General features: G+C 36.2%; 1 protein-coding gene across 1 annotated transcript in view; it reads right to left on the bottom strand.

The window, feature by feature from the left end:
- The window catches only part of SERPINI2 (serpin family I member 2), a 36,155-nt gene extending 17,142 nt beyond the window's left edge, over window positions 1–19,013 (bottom strand). The window contains exons 1-5 of the mRNA XM_019959942.2: window positions 18,869–19,013; window positions 16,244–16,498; window positions 10,172–10,402; window positions 8,548–8,742; window positions 8,273–8,465 (exon numbers count right to left, since the gene is read on the bottom strand). Of these exons, the coding sequence (XP_019815501.2) occupies window positions 8,273–8,465; window positions 8,548–8,742; window positions 10,172–10,402; window positions 16,244–16,490 (866 nt within the window). The 5' untranslated portion in view covers window positions 16,491–16,498; window positions 18,869–19,013. The remainder of the gene's footprint in view (window positions 1–8,272; window positions 8,466–8,547; window positions 8,743–10,171; window positions 10,403–16,243; window positions 16,499–18,868) is intronic.
- Window positions 19,014–21,213: the final 2,200 nt, after the last annotated feature.

The following is a 21,213-nucleotide window of genomic DNA, read 5'->3' as shown; positions in this document are numbered from 1 at the left end:
TTTTACAGTGACAAAATTTTGCACAGTATATGTTAAGTGCTGAAGTGCATCCCCTCATCCCCAAATTCATGTGTCAAAGCTCTAACTGCCAACAGCTTACAATGTGACCTTATTTGGAAACAGAGTCATTGCAGATATAATTAGTTAGGTTGAGGATGTGAAAAATTTAACAGACCAAAAGAGCAATTAAATAAAGTTGGGAGATCAGAAGAGGGAGCCTACATGCTTTTGAAGATAATAGCAGAGCCCAACTAAAAGAAGAAAGACTCCTCTTCCTTATTAGGAAGGACTCAGCCTGTGAAAAATCATGGATTCCTTGTCTACTACAGCCCTCCCAACTTCCTTCTCCTATATACAATCATTCTCCTTCCCTTGCCTTCGGAGGACTTGCACGTGGCTTGCCATAGTTACAGATTCCAAATTGAAATTCTCTGTTGATCCCAAATAAACCTATCTTTGCAGGAGAAACATCTGGCAGTCTATCTGTTTCAGATCAAAGGATCACATTGGAGTAGAGCCAGTTCTTTATCCAATATGACTTACAAGAAATGAAGATGCCACTTGGAAAAAGATGGCCACAGAGGGAAAGATTGGCATGATGGCTCTACAAGAAGAGGAACACCAAGGATGATAAACCACAACGGGAAGCTAGACAGAGGCTAGGACAATTCCACAGTCTCCAAGAGAGCATGGTCCTACTGACCTCTTGATTTTGGACTTCCAGCTTCCAGAACTTTGAGAAAATAAACTTGTGTTAAGTCACCTAGTTTGTGGTACTTTGTTACAACAGCTCTGGAAAACTAATACAGCTCTGGAAAACTAATAAATTCCCTAATCTATTTCATCAAAATCTTTAGCTATCAGTTTGAAACCATAATTCACTCATTCAAATATAAAAGGATCACAGCATTGAGTAATAAAATATAAAAAAAAGCTTTTATTGAGCCTGTACAACTTTTCCTCTTCTGCACTGACCAGAGATTTTGAATGGGTAATTTTCTTTTTATTGAGAGAAAGCATTTTGAGAGAAACGTATTTCAGAGCTTTCAATCCATGATCTGAGCACTCAGGAACCTTAATTCAATATATGCATCCTGATAGACTAAAATTATTCATGAACTTAACACATAAGCAAATCATTCCTTTAAGAAATCAGAAGACTCATCCTTTCATAGAAAATGGAATACATTTTAAATGTAATGTTGTATTAATGTGACTGAATAATTGATAACAGAATTTTCAGTCTTGTGAATTTTAAAAATCTCATTTTTATTTCTCTAGAGAGAAGTTTCCCAAGAAATAACTGATATCCTATCATTTGTTATGCTGCATGGATGGGAAGGAGGATGGCCTCTCTCAGATCCTCACAAGGAATGAATCCGAGAGTGACTAAGAAATTGAATTCTGATTTCTGAGATACTTAAAATTAGATAAATGGAAATAACATAGAACCTCTTTGACTACATTTATGTAATTTAGCCCAATAATATTCATCCAGAATATACTATTAATGTGTGTGCATGTGCTAAGTCGCTTCAGTTTGTCTGACTCTTTGTGACCCTGTGGACTGTAGCCCACCAGGCTCCTCTGTCCATGGGACTCTCCAGGCAAGAATACTGGAGTGAGTTGCCATCCCTCTGACAGGGGATCTTCCCATTTCTTATGTCTCCTGCATTGGAAGGCGGGTCCTTTACCACTAGCACCACCTGGGAAGCCCATACTATTAATCTGTACCATGAAATGTGCTAGGGACTATGGAGGCCAAAATGTCACAAGCCACTGTCCTATGGACTGGACCATAAGTCCACTGACCTTATGGCCTGCCACTGTCACAGAACTCACGTTTTAATAAGACAGACAAGAATGTGATGAAGAAACGAAAACACAATGTAATGCAGGCTATAGTGTGAATCTGCATAAAGTGTTATGGAAATAAAAATAAGGAATGGTTGATTCTAACTGAATATGGTGAGAAACCTACATGTAATTTATTTAAGGGAACCCTGAAGGATGAATGAGAAAATACTGGTTAGACACCATGGAGAAGGGCCTGACCAAGGAAATAGGAGGGATGGAGGTTAAAAAGTCAGAGGAATTCTTTCCCATTTGCTGCTGGCTGAGCAGATATCATCCAAATAAAATAAGTCACTTATTTAGCATTTTCTACTTGTTAGGCTTTGTGCTGTGAGTAGAAGTATGTAATGAGATAGTGTAATGGAAGCTACCACCACATTTTAAAAAAAATCTTTGGTGTCTGGAATTTAAAATGAGGGTTGAACTCTACTGCTATAGATTCTAATCATAACTAGGAATCTAGCCTAAGAGGGGATGCAAGAAAATCTGGCTTACCTTCTTTTTATGCTGGGAAAAGTTGGAGGATTCTGAATGCTGATAGAGATGGGAAAGATACCCCTTTTGGATTAGTGGGCCCTGACATCATGATAATGGTAGGCTAAGGACAGTAACAGACAGAAGACTCCGAGTACAAAGAAATGGCCTACAGTCTAGGAATATTCAGCTTCCCTGGTAGCTTGGACGGTACAGTGTCTGCCTACAATGTGGGAGACCTGGGTTCGATCCCTGGGTCAGGAAGATCCCCTGGAGAAGGAAATGGAAACCCACTCCAGTATTCATGCTTGGAAAATTCCATGGATCGAGGAGCCTACAGTCCATGGGGTTGCAGAGTTGGACACGACTGAATGACTTCTCTTCTTCTTCTTCTTCTAGGAATATTCATCCCTGGAAACAGGTTTTAAACTACTTTTCACCTCACAAGCCTTTTTTATTATTATATTTTAGTAGTGTTAGTCATGTCCGACTCTTTGCAACCCCATGGACTGTAGCCTGCCAGGCTCCTCTGTCCATGGAATTCTCCAGGCAAGAGTACTACAGTGGGTAGCCACACCCTTCTCCAGGGGATCTTCCCCACCCAGGGACTGAACCCTGGTCTCCTGCACTGCAGGCAGATTCTTTACCATCTGAGCCACCAGGGAAGCCCCATATTAGATTTCAGTAGACTTTAGTTAAACATTGAAGTTGATCTTGTTTGTATAGACTTGTCAACGGCTACCCTAACACAGTACCACAAACTATGTGGCTTAAATAACAGAAACATATTGTCTCGCAGTTCTGTAGTTTGGAAGTTCAAAATCAAGGCATCCGCAGGATTGGTTTCCTATGAGAGTTGTGAGGAAAACATCTATTCCAGCTTCTCCCCTTGACTTGTAGATGGCCATCTTAACCCTGGGTCTCTTCATAACACCTTCCCTGTTTGTGTATCTTTGAATCTAAATTTCTCCTTTTTATAAAGGAGTCACATGGGATTAGAGTCCACCCTATTGACTTCACTTTAACTTGATTACTTCTACAAAGATTCTATCTCCAAATAAGAAAACATTCTGTTGTAGTGGGAGTTAGCATTTCAACATACAAATCTGAGATGCACATAATTCAGCTCATAGCAGTTGTTCTTGGAGAAATTAAAAGCAAAGTCTGTGTCCACACTATGGGAGAAGTTGTATGAGAAATGTTGCTACAGTTTGGAAAGGCTAATAACAGGTCTTGAAGTTTGAAAAGGGCTGTCCAGACTGCAGTGGTCTAAATGGATTTGTGCACTGTGAACCATTGCTATGGGGATTCCTAATGTGGTAAAGAAAGAAATTCTGGTGAAAACCTATATTTTCTATTGTCAATTGATCTTGGAAATTATCGCATTCCTACTTAGATATTTGATATCTAGACTGAAGAAGCTGCAGCCATCTTGGTTATAGATACCATTATCTCCATTCTGTGCTAATAAAACCACAACTCAGGACATCAGTGACTCTCTTAAGACCCCACTGCTAGTAAATAGTATAGACACTCCTCAAACTCAGGGCTTTCTATGTACATCCTTTTCTACTAATCTTCCCAAAGGGAAGAGAGAGAGAGACGTAAATTTGAAAATAAACAATTTCAAAAATTATTATTTCTATGATTAATAAGCAAATTATCTGTCACATACACCATTATATACCCAATGTTTGGCATATAGTAAGAGCTTAAAAAAATACTCTGAAATACCAAATAACATGCAGATAGAGATTTATAGACAGTAGAGAATTAGAAGAGAGATTGGAACTTAAGAGTTGGATATTAGAGACGTGAAATATAAGGAACAAAAATAAAAAGAGTAGGAATAGGAAATTTCTGAAAATGAAATCTGGTAAACATTATCTGGGGACAGAAAGAAAAAATGTGTAAGTCAGGGAGCAGGAAAATTTCACAGAAAGAGAGAAAAATAAATAAAAGTAATGCCAGAGGGGTTAAAGAAAGAAAGGTTTTTAATAAAAAGGGATGATTAAAAATATGTGGATCAAGAGCCCAGAGTTAAGGTGAAGAAAGCATAGGATACTTCTTTCTCCTGAGTATCAATGAAGATAGAGAAAGAGAAGTTTAGCAAAGATTCATACAATTTTTGAGATGAAGTGTAGAGACGTGAGTTTACATAATAGTATGTTTTCTTTAAGAAACAGGGAGTTGAGATATACATTGAGAGTAAGATAATCAACATGAAGCAGTACCTGGAGAGCAGAGGTAAAGTCTTGGTGGAGTGTTAGAAAAGAACATTCTCTGAAGATAGACTGTTAAGCTCCAGCCTAAGGGAGGCCAGTGACTGCTCTGGGGCTTTTGCTTAACAAAATCAGTAGTTAAGGAACCCAAGAGATTTTTTGAGTAGATTGAGGATTCAGGATGAGGAGAGAATTACAAAGGAGTAAAGACGGGTGACAAAAATATGGCAAATGTTTGGTGACAGTACGATTCAAACAACTAACTAGATCCTAGCTAAGTGCAAACAGAAAGAAAAGTCAAGCAGGTGGAGAGACAGAGAGCCAGGAAAATGGGGCACTGCATATCAGGGCACATGCAGGCTCTGATAAGTTTGAAGAAAAATTTAGGAATGACAGGATGGAAAATAATCTATTAGACATCTCTCCTTTTAAAAGTTCAGGTTGAGAGTTATTTAGACACATCTTTTGCTCTGAAGTTTCTCCTGTCTCCCAGAAGCATGATATCAAGAAGTTAGTGTTTATAATGACGGCTTCTTGAGATATGCATTTGTGATTTCCATTTTGTAATAACTGTCCAAAAAGAACCCAATATTTTGTAATAACTATAAATGGAAAGTAACCTTTAAAATTGCATAAAAATGAGAAGTTTTAAATATATATATATATAAATACCCCAATAATAAATATTATCCTAGGATCCTACTTATAATTTAATGACTGTCGGAGAAGGCAATGGCACCCCTATCCAGTACTCTTGCCTTGAAAATCCCATAGACGGAGGAACCTGGTAGGCTGCAGTCCAAGGGGTCGCAGTTTCATGCATTGGAGGAGGAAATGGCAACTCACTGCAGTGTTCTTGCCTGGAGAATCCCAGGGATGGGAGAGCCTGGTGGGCTGCTGTCTATGGGGTCGCATAGAGTCGGAAACTACTGAAGTGACTTAGCAGCAGCAGCAGCAGCAGAGCACCCTCTATACAGTCTATACATATATATGTATATATAATATATATATATATATATCCCTCTATACAGTCTAAACGGTGTATAGAGTCTATACACCTTCTATACAGTCTATACAGCTCTATACAGTCAGCAAAATCAAGACCAGGAGCTAACTGTGGCTCACATCATGAATTCCTTATTGCCAAATTCAGACTTAAATTTAAAACAGAAAGGAAAACCATTAGGCCATTCAGGTATGACCTAAATCAAATCCCTTATGATTATACAGTGGAAGTGATAGATTCAAAGCATTAGATCTGATAGACAGAGTGCCTGAAGAACTATGGATGGAGATTCATGACACTGTACAGGAGGTGGTGATCAAGACCATCCCCAAGAAAATGAAAGCAAAAAGGCAAAATGGTTGTCTGAGAAGGCCTTACAAATAGCTGAGAAAAGAAGAGAAGCTAAAGGCAAGGGAGAAAAGGAAAGATATACCCATTTGAATGCAGAGTTCCAAAGAATAGCAAGGAGAGATAAGAAAGCCTTCCTCAGTGACCAATGAAAAGAATTAGAGGAAAATAATAGAATGGGAAAGACTAGAGATCTCTTCAAGAAAATTAGAGATACCAAGGGAACAGTACTGGACATGGAAAACAGAGTGGTTCCAAATCGGGAAAGGAGTATGACAGAATAAAGGACAAATAGTACGGACGGACCTATAGAAGCAGAGATATTAAAAAGAGGTCACAACAATAAACAGGAGAACTATACAAAAAAGATTTTCATGACCCAGATAACCATGATGGTGTGGTTATGAGCCTAGAGCCAGACATCCTGGAGTACACTCACCTAGAGCCAGACATCCTGGAGTACAAAGTCAAGTGGGCCTTAAGAAGCATCACTACAAACAACGCTAGAGGAGGTGATGGAATTCCAGTTGAGCTATTTCAAATTCTAAAAGATGATGTTGTGATAGTGCTGCACCCAATATGCTAGCAAATTTGGAAAACTCAGCAGTGGCCACAGGACTGGACAAGGTCAGTTTTCATTCCAATCCCAAAGAAAGGCAATGCCAAAGAATGCTCAAACTACCGCACAATTGCACTCATCTCACACGCTAGTAAAGTAATGCTCAAAATTCTCCAAGCAAGGCTTCAACAGTACATGAACTGTGAACTTCCAGGTGTTCAAGCTGGATTTAGAAAAGGCAGAGGAACCAGAGATCAAATTGCCAACATCCGCTGGATCGTTGAAAAAGCAAGAGAGTTCCAGAAAAACATCTACTTCTGCTTTATTGACTATGCCAAAGCCTTTGACTGTGTGGATCCCAATAAACTGTGGGAAATTCTTAAAGAGATGGGAATACCAGACCACCTGACCTGCCTCCTGAGAAATCTGTATGCCAGACAAGAAGTAACAGTCAGAACTGGACGTGGAAAAACAGAATGGTTCCAAATCGGGAAAGGAGTACATCAAGGCTGTATATTGTCACTCTGCTTAATTAAGTTATATGCAGAGTACATCATGAGAAATGCTGAGCTGGATGAAGCACAAGCTGGAATCAAGATTGCTGGGAGAAATATCAATAACTTCAGATGTGCAGATGACACCACCCTTATGGCAGAAAGTGAAGAGGAACAAAAGAGCCTCTTGATGAAAGTGAAAGAGGAGAGTGAAAAAGTTGGCTTAAAACTCAGCATTAAGAAAACTAAGATCATGACATGTTGTCCCATCACTTCATGGGAAATAGATGGGGAAACAATGGAAACAGTGGCTGACTTTATTTTTTGGGCTCTAAAATCACTGCAGGTGGTGATTGCAGCCATGAAATTTAAAAAAGCTTGATCCTTGGAAGAAAAGTTATGACCAGTTACGTTGCCACCAAAGGTCCATCTAGTCAAAGCTATGATTTTTCCAGTAGTCATGTATGGATGTGAGAGTTGGACTATAAAGAAAGCTGAGCGCTGAAGAATTGATGTTTTTGAACTGTGGTGTTGGAGAAGATCCTTGAACTGCAAGGAGATCCAACCAGTCAATCCTAAAGGAGGTCAACTCTGAATATTAACTGGAAGGACTGATGTTGAAGCTGAAACTCCAATACTTTGGCCATTTGATGCGAAAAACTGACTCACTGGAAAAGACCCTGATGCAGAGAAAGATTGAAGGCAAGAGGAGAAGGGGACGACAGAGGATGAGATGATTGGATGGCATTACTGACTCAATGAACATGAGTTTGAGTAAGCTCTGGGGGTCGGTGATGGACAAGGAAGCCTGGAGTGCTGCAATCCATGGGGTTGCAAAAAGTCGGACACAACTGAGCAACTGAACTGAACAGAGAGCACCTTCTATCAAAGGTAACAACATATTTTTTAACTGTATAATATCACAAGTGTCTTGGGAATTTTATTTTCCTTAAACATAAGAGAAGATAAAATATTTTAAATTTCAACCAGAAAAAAAAGTTAGAGAAAAATAAGTTTGTATAATAAAAAGAGTAGTAATTCTTTTTAATCCCAGCATTCTGTTTTGAAGACTTACATTTGTTCATTCCTTTCAGAGAATATTGAGTACTTAAATTCTATCCTCCTCATGGCAAAACAATGCTGGCAATGTTCAGACCTGCTTTGTATCCATAAAGTAGAGTAACTATTCCTAACAGGTATTTCTTTTTATTTTTGTCAATAGACTTTTTAAGCATTAGTTATCTTTCAGCCAGCTATTGAAATCTGTCTATAAGTGAAAACATAAGAGCCAGAGTGATAAAATGACATTACCAACCTAGGAAGGCTTATTTCCACTTCCTGTTCTTGCATCTCAGAGAACCATTGCAGGATTTGAGGAGCAGTAATTAGCTTTTCCATTTCTTCTATGTTCGTGTGCTCTGCAGGAAGTATGATAATTAAACTAAACTCATCACCTTTATAAGGTAATTCCAAAACCTGGTAGTTTATGGAGGATTCAGAAAAATAACCTGAAACAGAGAAAATAAAATATTAATATACTTAGCAATTCCCAAAGTTGTCCTTTAGAGTGTGGTTTTTTTTCCATATTACCATATTTCGTTCTCAGAAGAGCCTTCATCATTGGAATTTTGACTGCTGTGCCATCTTTCAGAGTGAAATTCATCAGTTGTGTGTCCTCTTTGTTGAATTTCTGTTTCCAATCCCCTTTGAAATAAATAGCATTTACCAGAACCAGCCGAGTCAGAGGACCAAATTCTTCCCCTGAAAACATGTCTTTAATTTTTCCTGGGGAGGGTATAGAGGAAGAAGCAGAAAGAAACATGCAACAGTGATTCAAAGAACTGCTTTAAATTAAATTAAAACAAAAATTTATCTTGCTAATCAATTAAAAATAGGGTGTTTTATCATTTAAATGTGGCAATTTTGGAGGAGTTAAGGAGGAGCTTTATTAAATATTCACAAAGAAACAGGTACAAACAGGACTTCATTAGGAAACAGGAGATACGGAATTATCTTAGACAAATTTAGACAGACCTAGCAATGGCTGCTCTTTGGTGAAATCATTTGTATAAACTGTTTTTCAGATAGAAAGAACAAAATCAAGTATCTCTTCATATCTGTTGTTATTTTTCAAACTTTATTTCAAAGTTCTTCAGCAAGTCAATCAGAATTAATAAATTAGTGGTCCACTCAAATTCTCTGCTGTTGCATCTGTAGCCATTGACCATTGAGAAAGGATAAGAATGGAGTTGCTAATGTGATGTTCCTCTTCTAAAAACTCAGTCTCTGATTTTTATGTCTAATGAGTATTTCAAAGCTATGAGTCCACAGCATGATTAGCTGCCATGGAGCTGTCTACGGATGTTCTTAATGTGTATCCCAGTAATAGTACTCGCCTGTGAACACTGCTCACAATACCCATCTCATATTTTCAACTTATGCTTCTCCATCAGAGGCTCCCCATGTATAACAGAGTCTCATCTTATACATCACAGATTTTTTTTGGCTTAAATAGCAGAATGAATGAATGAAGAAACAAGTTGCTATTAATTGAGGGCCTGATATATACTGGTCTCTTCACACACATTCTTTTTAATCTTTCAATAATCCTGAAACATTATAATAGTATCCTCATTTTAAATGGGGCATGGCTTAGAACTTGTCAGGATTTGAACTCAGATCTGTATGAGCTTAAACTTTGTGTTCTACTATGTCTCTCAGTAGTGCCCTTGGAATTTTGCTAGCTTATACTTAAAAGTTTAGATTACAACTCTATGATAGAACTATCAATGTTTATTATGAAACATTAACACATCCAACTAATATGTGTTAATTATTTACAGTGTATGTGGGAAAGAAAGCATCTGAGATGGATAGATTTAAGTCTTATCTGGCCAAATATATTATTCCTGCCGTCATACTTTAAAAAACACACTTTAATAAAAGATTACTATTAAAATTCTTCCTGTAAGAATTCTTAAACAGGTTACCTGTCAAAAAAAAAAAAAAAATCTGTATACTTTTCAAAGCCGCTTACAATGTCTCTCCATTTTACAATTCAGTGTTAATTTGAATAACAGGGAAGCAAAACAGAGGAACTGATCCCTCTGAGCCACAGTTTAATAGGAAAATATTCAATCATTCTTTACTTTAGTATATTAAAAACCATGAATACAATGGCAAATAATGACTTTATGGAAATGGGAAACTTTACCATCTGTTTTGCTTTCTACCCAGTTACTTATTGTCTCTGCACAAGCCTTTGCATTCTGAAAATCCACCAGTTTTATGGCACTCTGAAAAAATTCCTTGTTTCCATGGAGATACTGTTCTTTCACAGTGAATCCTTCTTGAAGGTAGAGGGCATTGGCAAGATTAAATGTAAATTCTTGTTTTTTCTCTGAGATGGCAGAGAAAAATGACTTCAGCTCAGAAAATTCTTCTCCTGAAAAATAATTATAATGTACACTGACATACTGAACAACATAAAAACAACAGCTTCTCAGCTTTACTTTTAAGCACTCTGATTCATATCACCATTTTTTAGCACCCTAAGGTACAACTAACGACATTTTCTAAGTTAGTATAAATATTTTAAGCATTTATCTCTTGTGGAATATGCATTTTGTAAAGAAACCAGCTCTCCTACAGGAAAAAAATTGTCCACATAAATTTGAAATTTGTCAAAAATGAGAATATGCATTCAAAAAGGTTGAAGGAAACTCCCTCTTTTAGTCAAATTTAGCTCATTCTTAGTTGTTGGAAAGGTATCTTTAGAATCTCATCCTATGCATAACATGAGATATTTGTGAAGGAGGAATACTAATGAATGCTGATGAGGGCTAAGACAGTGATAAACAATCCTTTTCAATACTACTTTTATTTCAGTTTAAGAAAGAATTGCTCTCTTATAAGGAACTGTGCCTGTCCACGTTTTGAAATTTATGAGGTAACCCTTGTAATCATCTCTAGAGATGCTAAGGATCAGAATTGCCTATTTCTCCAGGTTCATGAGTCTCTATACTTTGGTTGTCTATGTAAACAAGAAAAATATTTAACCATTCCAACTATAACCACTAGCCAAATGCATCTGTTAGAGTCAGCTAAGAATTACCGTTGGCCTATACTTATTTATCGTCAGGTCATTCTGACTACAGTGTTGTCAGGAAGGTGTATGTGCTATGAAAGAATTCAGCTCCGATCGTTGCTCAGTGGCTTCCAATTTATTACCAGAGGGCACCAATATTTTATATTTCCTTCTGGCTTCATTTTGGAACTCAATCATTAAATCCAGGAACTGTATTTCAAATCCACAGTTCTTCAGAGCCTTTGTTTATTTTGAGTTAAATACTGAAAATACCACTTTCACAACTAAAATTTGATTGCATGCAATTTATCTCTATTGAAGAAAACACAAATGGTTCATCATTGGGAAATGTCCACTGAATAAAGAATAAAAGACTGAGAGGAACTTGCTATGAGGTGTCTATTGGAAATCAGATGTGTACATGTGTGTGTAAACGTTTTATTAATATCAGAGAGCTAGTAGCCCATGGAGAAGGAAATGGCAACCCACTCCAGTGTTCTTGCCTGGACAATCCCAGGGACGGGGGAGCCTGGTGGGCTGCCGTCTGAGGGGACGCACAGAGTCGGACACGATTGAAGCGACTTAGCAGCAGCAGCAGCAGCAGTAGCCCATAGGATATCTTTGTGCAAATAAGTTGTGCTCTCACAAACTGGGTGGTTGTGGGGGCACAGCATCCCCATTACCTCATATTTTGTCCAGCTGAGTGAAGGCCACATTTCAGTCCCCACTTGTCCTTTTGTTCTGGCTCAGTTGTGTCCAACTCTTTTGTGACCCCAGGGACTGTAGCCCTCCAGGCTTCTCTCTCCATGGAATTTTCCAGGCAAGAGTACTGGAGTGGGTTGTTATTTCCTACTCCAGGGGATCTTCCCAACCCAGGGGTCAAACCCTATTGAGCCATCTGGGAAGGTTCTCTTGTGCAAATTCAGCCTACATAACCACAGAACAGACTTGGAAGGTATATTGCATTACATTTCAAACTCCATGATTCCCCATTCATGGGGATATAGACACAGACGTAAACAATTTTAGATATAAAAACTTTCTTCCATATGATTGGATCTGAAGAATATGAGTGATTCTTTACAACCCTGGAATTCCTTACATAATGAAGAATGTTAATCTATTTTACTTATTTATACAATTATTTCAGATGCAATCACTTCTTGCTATTGGAAGCTGAAATATTATCTCAATAGCTGAAAAGTTACCAAGATGACTTTCTGGGTGAAGACACGAGAGCTTCTCCAAAAGAATTAATTAAAGTCAGGAATAAAATGACAAACTTTGAAACCAATTTTCAGAAGTTCATAATTTATGAACATCTTTAAAGGATTGGGAGAAAAAATGAGAGGAGGAAAAAAAGTAGTTCCAACTCATTTGTCAGAGCAAATAAATTTATGTCATGTACTTTTGGTCTAAGACTGTATGACAGTCAGCTGCTCTTTGATAAATTGCTGGACTCCGAAGTCAATGAAAAAATATAACCAATAGCACAAGTTTGGAGAATATAAAGTTATCTGCCTTATAAATTTAATTTACAGATTAACAGCTTCTTTTAGCATAGATCAAAAAGAATATATATACATGGCTCCTAATAAGCAGTAAGTTAATTTCATTTCCTAAAATAGAGCCATGGAAATCCTACAGGTCATGGAGTGAATGTGACTTTTGGTGAATGTGACTCTGGTTTGGTTGTACCAGACCTCCAAAAAACTTCTAAATTTTGGTACATGTTTACTTCTCCTGCTATTGAAAGCCTTAAGGCCAACTGTGTGTACAATGTGAGAGATCCAAAGATGAAAACAAAGGCAGTCATAGGATTATAGATTGTTTTAGCTAAAAGGTCCATGTATGCTGTGCAGTGCTTAGTCGCTCAGTCGTGTTCGACTCTTTGTGGCCCAATGACCTGTAGACCCCCCAGGCTCCTCTGTCCATGGAAATTCTCCAGGCAAGGACACTGGAGTGGGTTGCCATGCCCTCCTCAAGGGTATCTTCCCAACCCAGGGATCAAACCCAAGTCTCCCGCATTGCAGGTGGATTCTTTACCATCTGAGCCACCAGGGAAGCCCATAGAAATCATCTAATCCAAACTCATTTTATAATGAAGAATCTAAAATCCCGAGAGATAAGATAGCTTGAAAGGTACCCCATCACAGCATCATTTGGACACATAACTAAACCAGGAGTTCATGGCAGTTCTCTTTCTATAAACTGCTTAGAATAAAGAAACACCTTTAAATTAGTCTTCAATTAATAAGCAACTTTATTAGAAGCAAAGCAAAATGGAGTATTATCAGATGCTCAGTAAACAGGAGAAGGTAAATTTTGACAGATTCTTTTAGCAATGGGGAAAGAAGAGTAAGTGAGGACACTGAGAGCCCCAGTGTGGGTAGGATGCCAGAAGCTTTAAGCCCATCTGCAGAGTAAGCAGGTTATGAAACAGGTTGGTAGCAGGGAAGGCAAATATAGCCTGATTCAACAGATAGCACCATTTGACAATCAGAGGGAACTGAAGGCAGGGCCAGGACCAAGATGGGTCAATGAGACCCTCATTTTGGCATAAAGTTTAAGGAGATGGCAACATATTCAGTAATCAGGATAAACAATATTTTACTGAAATGTATTTTAAATATCAATATTAACACAGAGAAAGCCACAATGAACAAAACATAAAAATTTAAAGTAAAGGCAAGATCATAATTATTGATTTTTCTTTTTGCCCTGAGTTCCAGTATGGCCCTGCCAGGCACTACCTTCTGATCTGTTGCACCATTTGTTTTACCCTGAAATCATTTTGCATCTCTTTCGTTTCATCTTCCTGCACTTTTTTCTCGCTACTCTCCTTCTTAACTTCTTTCTAAAAATTTTCCAGAGTTTAATATTTATATTTTCTCCCTTTTTGTTTGGTCTTCCTTTTCTTTTTGCACATATTCACCATCTGCGCCTCTCTCTCTCCTTTAACAAAGTATAAGAGATAGCAGCAAGGAGATCCAACCAGTCAGTTCTAAAGAAAATCAACCCTGGATATTCATTGGAAGGACTGATGCTGAAGCTGAAGCTCCAACACTTTGGCCACCTGATGCAAAGAGCCGACTCATTAGAAAAGACCCTGATGCTGGGAAAGATTGAAGGCAGGAAGAAAAGGGGATGACAGAGGATAAGATGGTTGGATGGCATCACCAACTCGATGGACATGAGTTTGAGCAAGCTCTGGGAGATGGTGAACGACAGGGAAGCCTGGCATGTTGCAGTCCATGGGGTTGCAAAGAGTCAGACATGAACTGAGTGACTGAACAACTACAACAACAAGAGATAGCAAATTTGGTGGATTTTGTTGTGTATGTTACAAAGTTAATGTTTTATGCATATATACTCTTTCAAAGAAAATATTAAAATTTTGATTGTTGGTCTTGTGAACTATAACCCTCAGTGAATCATTTTTGGAATTAGTTCTGGGCAAGTTACTCAACCTTTCTTGGTGTCCTCATCTCTATAGCAGGTTTATGTCTGGCTCACAGAGTAATTGTGAAGAGTAAATAAAATAAAGTATACTGAGTACATAAAACAGTGACTGACTATATATATTTGATAGTTTTAGCATTGTTACTATTATGTTCACAATCCAGAGTTGTTAAGACTCCCATGTTCCTCTATAAGATGGATTCGTTTAATTTAAATTTCAAAGGCTCTAATTTTGCTAGTTTATCGTGGAATCAACTTTACATATTTTCATGAATGTTCTATTACTTTTCAAAGCAATATCATGTGATATAAATGTTTCTGGGACTGTATCGTGGGATTTACTGAAATTAACACAGACAATGAAGACTAGATCTGGAATACAGTGACTTCATTTTACATTATCCACAAAGGAGAACTCTGTCAAGTAACTTCACTATCACCAGTTTCTTTTCTACATAAAATTGCCTTTAAAATGAAGCAAATAGAACTTTGTAAATTGTTTATTCAGGAAAACAGTTTCCTAAATGTAACTACTCTATGCTGGGCTTCCCTGGTGGCTCAGTGAAAAGAATCTGCCTGCAATGCAGGAGACACGGTTGGAAAGATTCCCTGGAGAAGGAAATGCGAACCCACTCCAGTCTTCCTGCCTGGAGAATTCCATGGACAGAGGAACCCGGTGGGCCACAGTCCATGGGGTCAAAAAGAGTCAGACACAACTTAGCAACTAAACAACAGCTATTCTACGCTAGGGCAGACATACTGAAGTTAGTTACAGTTACAGTGATTAAATACCCAAATAAAAAATCTGTATATTGCCTCTAATATTTAGGATATGATATCTGACAGTGATATAAAAATTTAAAATTCAAATCATTATAGAACTTGGAAGCACAGGATAGCTAGGGAGATGGACAACCACACCTTAAGATGGGATAACAGCACTAAAGCGTCTACACAGTGTCTTATGTAGGCCATTGAGAGACTAGATAACAACTGCTCGTACACAAAAGGGTCTCTGATGAGTCATGTAAATGATTCTTTTGAAAAAATATTTAGAAGCTATTAAATAAGCTTTGAAACTGTATAAGTACATGCTTTTTCTTGGTCTCATTTAAGTGAAAAAGTTAAATTTCAATTAAAAAACTATCTTTTAAAAGCCTACAAAATAATGAGACACACAAAGATTTCTGGGTAAGGTTGGTCACTGAAGCATTTTTATAAAAGAAGTACTGGAAACTACTTAATAAGGAAAGATTAGGTAAATAAGCAATGGTGTTTCCATTAGAGACAATAAAATGCAGCAATTAAAAATATACTCTGAAACAATTGCATGATATGAAAAAACAATCAGAACACAGAAAGTGCTAGTAGAAGTATATATGTATGCATATATATGGGTGTATATCTACTCATACACACACACATGTACACACACACTGATCTCAATGAAAACTGGCCAAAAGAGGCCAGAAGAAAATATATAGACATAGTCACAATTTTTATGTATATAGAATCAATTTTTTATAAATTATTTTGGTAATATTTTCCTTAAGAAACAAAAAAATTGCTTACATTGATGATTATTTGCATTTAAAATTCTCCATATGATTATAATTTTATACCTTTCATAACTTTCAAAATTTACTAAAGTTGTATGACCCTTAGCTTCTCTAATAGTTTAAAAATAAATTTGCCCAGATCTTAACCAGTGTAAATAATCATGTGGAAGAATTTTACCAGTTGAGGTGTCCTGAAATTTTAAAGTTTTTCTTATCTGCTGTTGTGCTTTTCCTTTTGCTCCCAGTTGTACCATTCCAAGGGCCAAAGTTGTTCCAAGAGGTGAAATTATGATGTTGTTCTTATGAGATAAACCAACAGCTTGATAAAGATCCACTACAAATTCGGCATTTCTTTGAGCCCAGGGGCTTGAGGCTTGACTTCCAGAAAAAGTCAGTAGAAGACTCCACAGCAGGATCTTATCCATTTTGACCTCTGTGCATTCATTAATTCAAAATTTATTAGTTTTTTAAAGTAATCAGAGTTTATCATAGTAAGTTCAATGGAAAGATTTCTACCTATTAGAACTTTCCATCTTATTGGAACAAACTACCACGAAATTATTTTAATGCAAATTTTCAGACTAAGCATCATCTATTAGGAGAAATGGGTCATACGCTATCAGCATTTTTTACATGCATTCAACAAGCAGTATAGAATGTATTGCAGCTTTTTTTTTAATTAAAGGAGAAATTATAATTCTGGAACATTATCAACAGCAATACTATCTCTGAATAGCAATAGGATACTTTTTTGCATCTTTTCCCATGGTTTTAAATGAGACACTTGTGGCTCTGATATCAAGGGAAACTTCTGTCCAGATGATTCTAAAACAGGTAAAAGAACAAAGGAGAAATGGAATAAAAACTAAATACATTCCAGTGTGGTTTTGAACATGTAACATTAGGAAGTTAAAGTATTCTAAACCAGTTGAGTAATCTGGCTAACTTCTTACAGTAACAAGTCTCACACATTACAGAATCCTGCTACTGTAGGATGACAGAACTCCCAAACCCACCTCACCCTTTTCCAAGGGAAGTACACAAAAAAGCTCAGAAAAAACTATAAAGAAACAAAATTGCAATCAAATACAAACAGTACAGCAACAACATAAGAAAGCATTTTAAAAAATCAAAGAATAATTTGACAAATAAATTAACAAATATAAGAAAGTTGCAATTGAAAATTGTAACCAATTCACAACACTAATGACATCCTATTAAAACGCTCTCCACAAAAATTGCAAGAAACCCAACCATCTCATTACATCTGGAATAGTGTGATTTTTGCCATATTGCTGCAGACTCTAGAATAGTGACTTTGAAGTACTTGAAATTTTAAGTATTTTAAATAAATTTTTAAATTAATTTTTAAACTATTTTAAATTTAAGTAACACTAATTTTTACCTTACAAATAATATATTTTAGTAGCTTTAAGTAACTTCTAGTTTAACCATCTCAGGAAGTAACTATCTATTGGAGGAAAAAGTGAAAACCTCTGGAATAATGTTTTATTAGTCTCATATTTAAAAAATGAAGAACTATATTTCTAGTGTTCTGCAAATTATTAGGAAGGCTTCCATGACCCCTAAATGGTTGAGTCACTAAGAATCACCATTATACATAAAGATGGTCGTGGTGGTGGTGTAGTCACCAAATCATGTCTGACTCTTCTGACCCCATGGACTGTAGCCCACCAGGCTTCTCTGTCCATGGAATTTTCCAGGCAAGAATACTGGAGTGGGTTACCATGCCCTCCCCCAGGGGATCTTTCTGACCCAGAGATCAAGCCGGGGTCTCCTACACTGAGCATCGAACCCAGATCTCCTTCATTGCAGGTGGATTTTTTACCAACTGAGCCACCAGAGAAGCTCCATGCATAAAGATACTAATAGTCAATTATTTCCCAAAACTAAGCTATAAAGTCATTATCTAGATATTTCCATTTCTTTTCTGAAATGTGTAGTTAAACTCTATTTGCTTAGATATACAACTTACAAAGGAAAAAACTCTCAAAATACAAGCTAAACAGTTTTTAGAAAATAACATGTTAACAAACTACAAATATAAATATATGCTATCAAGCAAATGCCTTATTGAGAATTAAATCAGTATATCAGCTTGTGACTGGTAGTACAACAATAGTAAAAGCCAGAGTGTAAAAGAAGTTTCACATACAAAATAATTAATTTCTGTGAATCATTTTCTAATATATTCATCATCTTATGAGATTTCTGACTGAAATATCAGTTTGTAGACATGTAAGTCATCAAAATGTTATTAATATTTTTAAGTCATAAACTGGCAACTTATTTGGCATATTTTTAAGTACTTGGTTTATATTACAGTAATAAATATTATGAAGGATGCAATTTTTCCTTAGTAATAGAATCTGGGAGTTGTCCTATTAACAATCTTAATAATTAAAGTATATATCCTCTGAGCATCTGTTTTCCCAGAAAAATTTTAGGTGCTTAATAAACTACAAGCTCATGAAAAAAAAAATATGTTTTTAAAATTCACTTACCTCATTGGGTTTCAGGTTGTATCTCATCAGAAAACATGAAGGACTGGTGAACTAAGCAACCTGATAAATAGTTCTATAAGAATCTGACCTTCAAACTGATAGTGAAAATTTAAGGAAATTTTAGTCTTTATAGGAAAATAAAACGATGTGTTAATTTGACACATGTAAATTATACCTGCACCAACGTGAATTGAAACGCCATTCCTCTATTAACACTCATGGCCAAAGTTATTGCATACATACTTCATTCAAAAGCTATTTAATTTTAAGATACTTACCCCAAAATTGGCTTCTGATTACTCACTGTAATGGTACAGCTAAAATGTGCCTGCTGGGAAACACTAGGACATAGGACACCTGATCAGACAAGGCCAACTCTGTTTATCTTGAACATTGCCCAATTAATTCCTCTAAAACCAAAGCAGGTGTTCACATTTGTACAGAAGGACTAACATGACCAGGTTAATGATCAATTATGAAATATGCAAGCATCAAGGAGAAAACAATAGAATTTTTTTAATCATTAAGTTTGAATTATTATTTCATCCATTATTTCATGATTGCACAACAAACACACACACACATAGTAAGTAGAAACAAAATGTGGAAGAATGTGCCAGTGGTTGTAAATTTGCTAGTAATTAGTTCTTTTTGTTTTTTTATAGGACTCTCACATCAGATTACCAGTGTATTCCATCACAAATATTTCAGAATGCCTATAAGGAAAAGAATAAAGCTAAATCAAATCCAAAATGCAGAGACAAATTACTGCTGTGTTTACAGAGAACTCAACAATTCATCAAATTATACAATAGTCAGAGGAGTTTCCTGTGGATACAAGGCCATTTGAAGCCTTAGGAAAAGGAGTACAGTCTTTATGTTGAGCAAAAAGACCAGATTAAGATTATCGATTTACCAAATTATCAAGATATTATTAAATATAAATAATTTGATAATAAACATTGGTGTTACTTTTAAATGCTTTTAAAATTCTATATGATGTTCTCTACAAACAGGTTATTAATAAAAATGTATACATAATTGAATGGGTTTTGATCTCATTTTTCTAATTCAAATCAATCATATCAATGGCAATCAGATATTAAACACATTGGTTTATTTATCAGAGGCCTTTCTGAAAAGGAAAATTCAGTTTAGTTTCAATTAAACAAATATTCACTATTGATCACTAAATGTAATATTTCTGATATCCTTATGAGAAAGAAATACAATGAATGTAAATACTTTTCTAAAATTCTTAAAAAAAATACTTCTGCAAGGACCCTGTTAACCTCTTTCAGTGTCTTAACAGGGCAATAGCTCAGGACTGAGAAGCCTGATGACAAAGAACATGATCTCTTAATTTATTAAAATTCTTAATTTTAGCAACATTATCATGCCTCTTGGTCTACTCTGCAATTCAAAAATAAGTCTGAATGCCTAAGACTATCATTCAATCAGTGTTCTTCTACCCATGCAGTGACACCAGCAAATATCCATCACAAATACCCTTGGCTACCAAATTATTATGTCTGTACATTACTCAGGTTACAATGTGATTTACCCAGGGACAGCTCATTACTTTTCCTTCCGATGACAGAGACAGACAGTCTGTGTTAGTAAGATCAGTTAATGAAGTTGTTCGGTAAGAACCTTATGATGGAGCAGTTCAAGCAGATTGTATATTTTCCTGTCTCTTGGGGAGTAAAAAACAGTGATCATGAATTTCTCTTCCATGGTTTAAGCTCTTTTAATAGACAATAAAGATACCACAGTTGTCTGTAAAATATTGTTGCAAATCTTTAAAATATTTTCACAAACCTGCTTTTTCTATAACTCTATTTGCCCCTAGATCATTAGAGAAAAATTCATTAGTGAAAACCAGAGCATTTGCTATAAATTTGAGCAGTATCACTATTCCCACTGTAAAAAATACATTTTAATATGTGTAAAAAAGAGTAGCAAGGGTTGCAGGTTCAATCTCATTATCTTTCTTAGCATTTTATAGTTATTTTAAAGTAATTCTAAACTAAAAACTCACAAGCAAATGCTCTCATCTGTAAAGGACATGTAAGCTAATTCTTCCATGTGAGCATGGGTTAATTTCAGGCATTCTTTTCTTTGTCAGTTTGCTCTGTATATTGTGAGTGATAAGAGGAAAATGTTCTGTAAAAAAAATAGGTTAAATTATATTTAGTGTAAGTCTACACAGCACAAACAAAGCAGCCCATTGAAAATTATGGCACATCCTATTTTAATGTGACAAGTTCTTTCACTGCAGAAAAATGGATCTTAAATAATTGAACCTAAATGTTAATTTCAGAAACAACTTATAAAGTCTTAGTTCTATTAACATTTGATAGGTGAGACCCTGCTACCTGCCTAGCACAATTAGTTTCTGTAAGATATAAGACAGTAAGACATTATAACTAAATGTCTTTTTATTTTTTCCTCTTGTGTTTTTGTTCTAAATTATTAAAAAACAGTAACATTAAAAGAGACTTTCATACTCTTAAAAGCTCTATTCTCATTAAATATACTTATGAGAAAGCCTTTCTTAATTCCTTTTATACAAGAGGCCCTGAATTAATTAAGGATGGAATTAGGGTCACACACAGCATAG

The sequence above is a fragment of the Bos indicus genome, chromosome 1 (genome assembly GCF_029378745.1).
Source record: "Bos indicus isolate NIAB-ARS_2022 breed Sahiwal x Tharparkar chromosome 1, NIAB-ARS_B.indTharparkar_mat_pri_1.0, whole genome shotgun sequence".
Lineage (NCBI taxonomy): Eukaryota > Metazoa > Chordata > Mammalia > Artiodactyla > Bovidae > Bos > Bos indicus.
The sequence above is the reverse complement of the archived record's forward strand: the minus strand, read 5'-3'. Positions and strand labels throughout refer to the sequence as shown.